This window comes from Paramisgurnus dabryanus, chromosome 16 (assembly GCF_030506205.2).
Source record: "Paramisgurnus dabryanus chromosome 16, PD_genome_1.1, whole genome shotgun sequence".
Lineage (NCBI taxonomy): Eukaryota > Metazoa > Chordata > Actinopteri > Cypriniformes > Cobitidae > Paramisgurnus > Paramisgurnus dabryanus.
In genome coordinates, this window is record NC_133352.1 from 21,877,425 (window position 1) to 21,881,368 (window position 3,944).

Consider the following 3,944-nt stretch of genomic DNA (forward strand, 5'->3'; position numbering starts at 1 on the left):
TCAGGTCATTTGTAGGACCATCTACAAGGGTGTCCAAGATTATTAAATGTCTTGTTTCATTGTGTATTACTGTTTGGTGTGTTTTGTCAATTGTCCAGTTTGTGTGTCTGTGTATGTGCGTGTGCAGTTTGTTTCAATGCTTTTTTTAATATTTATGTATATGTGAAACCTGATACATCATGCTTTGCCATGTTTTCACATTTATACACAAAATTTGTACAGTATAAAGAAAAATGCAGATAACTGAAATGTCTGTAGTCCAATTACAAACTTACTATGCTTTGCTGTGGGCTGTAATCATATAGAAAGTAAAAGGGACTCATTTTACCCCGAATTTACACTGATTTATCATTCAAATCAGTGGTTGATCCATATATTATGCATAAATGTTAATATTGCTTTATTTAAAAAACACCAATTGAAGAGTTGTGTGAAACCAGGGCTTTGTCTATCTGTCAGTGTGTCGTGTTTTTTATCCGTGGTTGTTTTGTGCACAGTACAGTACACTAATATTTGGAAAGCCTATCTAAATGACAGTCCCTAATCCCCAAAGTATAGATGTGTATATGTGTGTTTATCCTCTCCTGCCTGTTAAGCACTATGCCTGTCATCTGCTTTCCCCGTGTCTATGCTATGCCTCATCCAGATGCCTCTCTTGAGCATCCCTTTAAATGGTCCTGTAGGCTCTCTTACACAGGCGTAATTCATATCATAGCTAAGCATAGCACATTGACCCCTGCTATAGTTGTAAATTCAACAAAGAAATACTATTTACTACAGCCATTAGCATCTGGGAATGTAACGTAATGACTTGTCATTTATCCAAACTATGTTATTGGTTTTGCGCATAGACTCTTTTTTAAGCGAATGTTAAAGGCTTTAGTAAATTCATCTCATTATGTCCCCATTGCATTGCTTCAAGGGCACAACATTAACCAGCAGCACATTCTACTTAGCACAGTTATTGATTTAACATTACTGTCCTGAGCTGTGCATTTGTATCCACATAGAAACAAAACTGCCACTCACTTTAGCTATCCAATTATGTTTGTATATATTTATATATATATGTACTGTAAATGCATTACCGAAATGCTTTTCTTTCCCTGACCCGTGTCTCATATGCAATTGCAGGAGAAGACCAGCGCTCTCAGCCTGAGCAATGTGGCTGGGGTCTTCTACATCCTAGTCGGCGGTCTGGGTCTGGCCATGCTGGTGGCCCTGGTCGAGTTCTGTTACAAGTCCCGGGCCGAAGCCAAGCGCATGAAGGTGGCAAAGAATGCACAGAATATTAATCCCACTTCCTCGCAGAATTCACAGAATTTTGCCACTTATAAGGAAGGGTACAACGTATATGGGATCGAAAGTGTAAAAATTTAAGGGGGTAGGATACGCGGCCGTCATTCCGATCTCTCCCCGTGCACGCTTCTTTGGCTTTCATCTGTTTCATTCCCTAAATGTTCTATTGAATGACGAGGTTTGGAAAAGCTGGATCGTATGTATTGATGTTATGGTCTCTAGGACAAAACTTCCCTTCTCCCAGTCCACTACACACACATATTGGAGAGAAACGTTTTTTCTACATCCATATGATTGTGTTTCGTCAACATCATTGTCATGTATGACTGTCGTAGAACTCGTCTCCCTCATTCCCCTGCTTGCGGTATGATTTTTCTGAATGTGCCTCCATGTTTGCCGTTCAGTGTATTTGTACAAGCCCTCATTTTTGATGTTCCTCCATCATCAATCTCATTGCATTTCACATACAACTAAACATTTTAAAAATAAGATCGAAGGCAGTTCGCAGGACGTGAGCTAACGTCTATCACTCTGTTTTGTGTCTTGCTTCTATGTGCGTATGTTTTAGGTGACCTTTTCGGACGCCATGAGGAGCAAAGCAAGGGTTTCAATAACTGGGAGTACTGGCGAGAATGGACGTGTGATGAGTCCTGAATTCCCCAAAGCAGTACATGCGGTGCCCTTTGTTAGACCTGGTGTGGGAATGAACGTCAGTCTAACTGATCTCTCCTGATTGATAAGAACCTGCCGAGTGCCTTACACAATGGTTTTCAATAGAGCGTGTTCTGTTCTCTTTCCGGTTTCTCCCGCTCCCCTATCTCCTGCCTTTCTTTGTGGCTGAATGGAGGATGGAGGCCTCATTTGATGTCATAATCCTTTCTTGGCCGTTTATAACAAAAGATGCACTCTCCTATTGGAATTACACCAACTAACACAAAGACACTCACTTATCGAGCTGATGACATCTATCTCCCTGTAACGGATATTTTCGATGACAAACTTGACAACCTTAAAGCTCACAGAAGTTCTGTGAAGTGCTTCAAATGGATAAAGTCTGTCTGTTTTCGTAGCTGACGCCACCCGATGTCTGTTTCAGCTCAAGCACACTTTACATTGTCTGTTTTATTAAGAAAACAAATGAAAATGTCTATGAAAAAGTATTTTTATGTATTTTCACAAAAATGGCTTTTAAATAAATCTGCTTACATACTGTACCAGTTAAACTTGTAAACCATAATCTCTACATACTTTTAAGAGCTTAGCTACTAGTTTCACTTTTTAATGCCAAATATGTTGCTTATATTGTAATTTATTAGTCCTCTAAAGTCTGATATATTCATTAACATTTTGGTGTTAATATGAAATATCTAGCAACGCTTGAACTCTGTTTGAAAAGTGGGTGCCGCAGTTATGTTATCTTACTTTCATCGACTCGTTTGGTTTTGAGATTTGTTCGTATTTTTGTTTTTTAATTATCCGGGTAGCGATTATTACAATAATAAAAAAGATACAATGTTTACAAAATGAACATAAAAAAGATAAAAAACTAAACAAAAAAAGAAAGGTACCTATTGTTATTATTGCATATGTTTTGCTGTGTAATGAATAGAAGCATACACATCAACAAGATGCTCTGTTAAAAATGCCAAATAATTATGTGTGCCAAAATTATGGACAAATATAGTCTTATATTAATCTGTCATCAATGTGAATGTAGTCAATACATTCTGTAAGTTTTGTTACTAAGTGTACAGTTGGATACACAGTGGTTTATCAAGGATTTTACTTTATTTATTAGTAGTATATTGGTATTATTTTTCTTTTCCTTTTATTACAATATGAGATTGTATGCCTTTTATTTTACTCTGCATCTTGAATTTGTTTTCATTTTTATAGTTAAATTACACAACATCCAGTTTAAATATATTCTTTCATAAGAGAGACATTTATTATTCCAGGTTAAAGCATCTGTGTTTATCATTAAGTAGATACAGATAGTATTTATTAGATACAAAACAATATTTTGTTTTATAATGATGACAGCTAATGAGAGTATTTGTTAAAAAAACAACGGGCATAACCGTTCACACGAAATACTGCAATAAGCCAAGAAGACAGGGAACATTTGTAATCCCAGATACAGTTAGGTACAATTTTGTATTCTTTTTATTTTCCCTATTTTCTCTTCCCCAGCTTTTCTTAAATTATAGGCTAGATACTGAATTAGAACAGATACTGGATATCACTTTGAGTTTTGTCATACAATATATTCACTTTAAGTTGAAATAGTCCATGTAATTTGAAGGGCCGCTCTCTCTCTACCATTTTGTAAATGAATGTGTGCCAACTTGTTTATTTTTTGGGATTCTTTCTAAATAAAAACTGACTAATACTCTTGTGTTGTGTGCAGTAATCAATGACCAATGTAATTGTGTTGGGTGCCACCTGGTATTCAAAATATGTTCCACAGTATAGGCGGTTTCATCTGACCCACATCCAAATAATTCATATAATGATTTAAACCCACTTTAAACATTTTTGACCCATAATGGGTAAATATTGGACAGAACACATGTTGGGTTAAAAAATTAAAAATGACCCACTACGTTGGGTAGATGTTATGCAACTATGGGGTATACTGTTAT

The 3,944-nt window shown here is 36.4% G+C and overlaps 1 protein-coding gene across 7 annotated transcripts in view; it reads left to right on the forward strand.

The window, feature by feature from the left end:
• gria2b (glutamate receptor, ionotropic, AMPA 2b) overlaps positions 1-3,691 on the forward strand; it is a 31,320-nt gene extending 27,629 nt beyond the window's left edge. For 2 of the 7 annotated variants that reach the window (XM_065272557.1, XM_065272554.1), the window contains exons 15-16: positions 1,135-1,269; positions 1,868-3,691. In XM_065272557.1, coding sequence (XP_065128629.1) covers positions 1,135-1,269; positions 1,868-2,032 — 300 coding nt within the window. In that variant the 3' untranslated portion in view covers positions 2,033-3,691. The other 5 variants (XM_065272566.1, XM_065272560.1, XM_065272587.2 and 2 more) reach the window with 4 other exon arrangements.
• Positions 3,692-3,944: the final 253 nt, after the last annotated feature.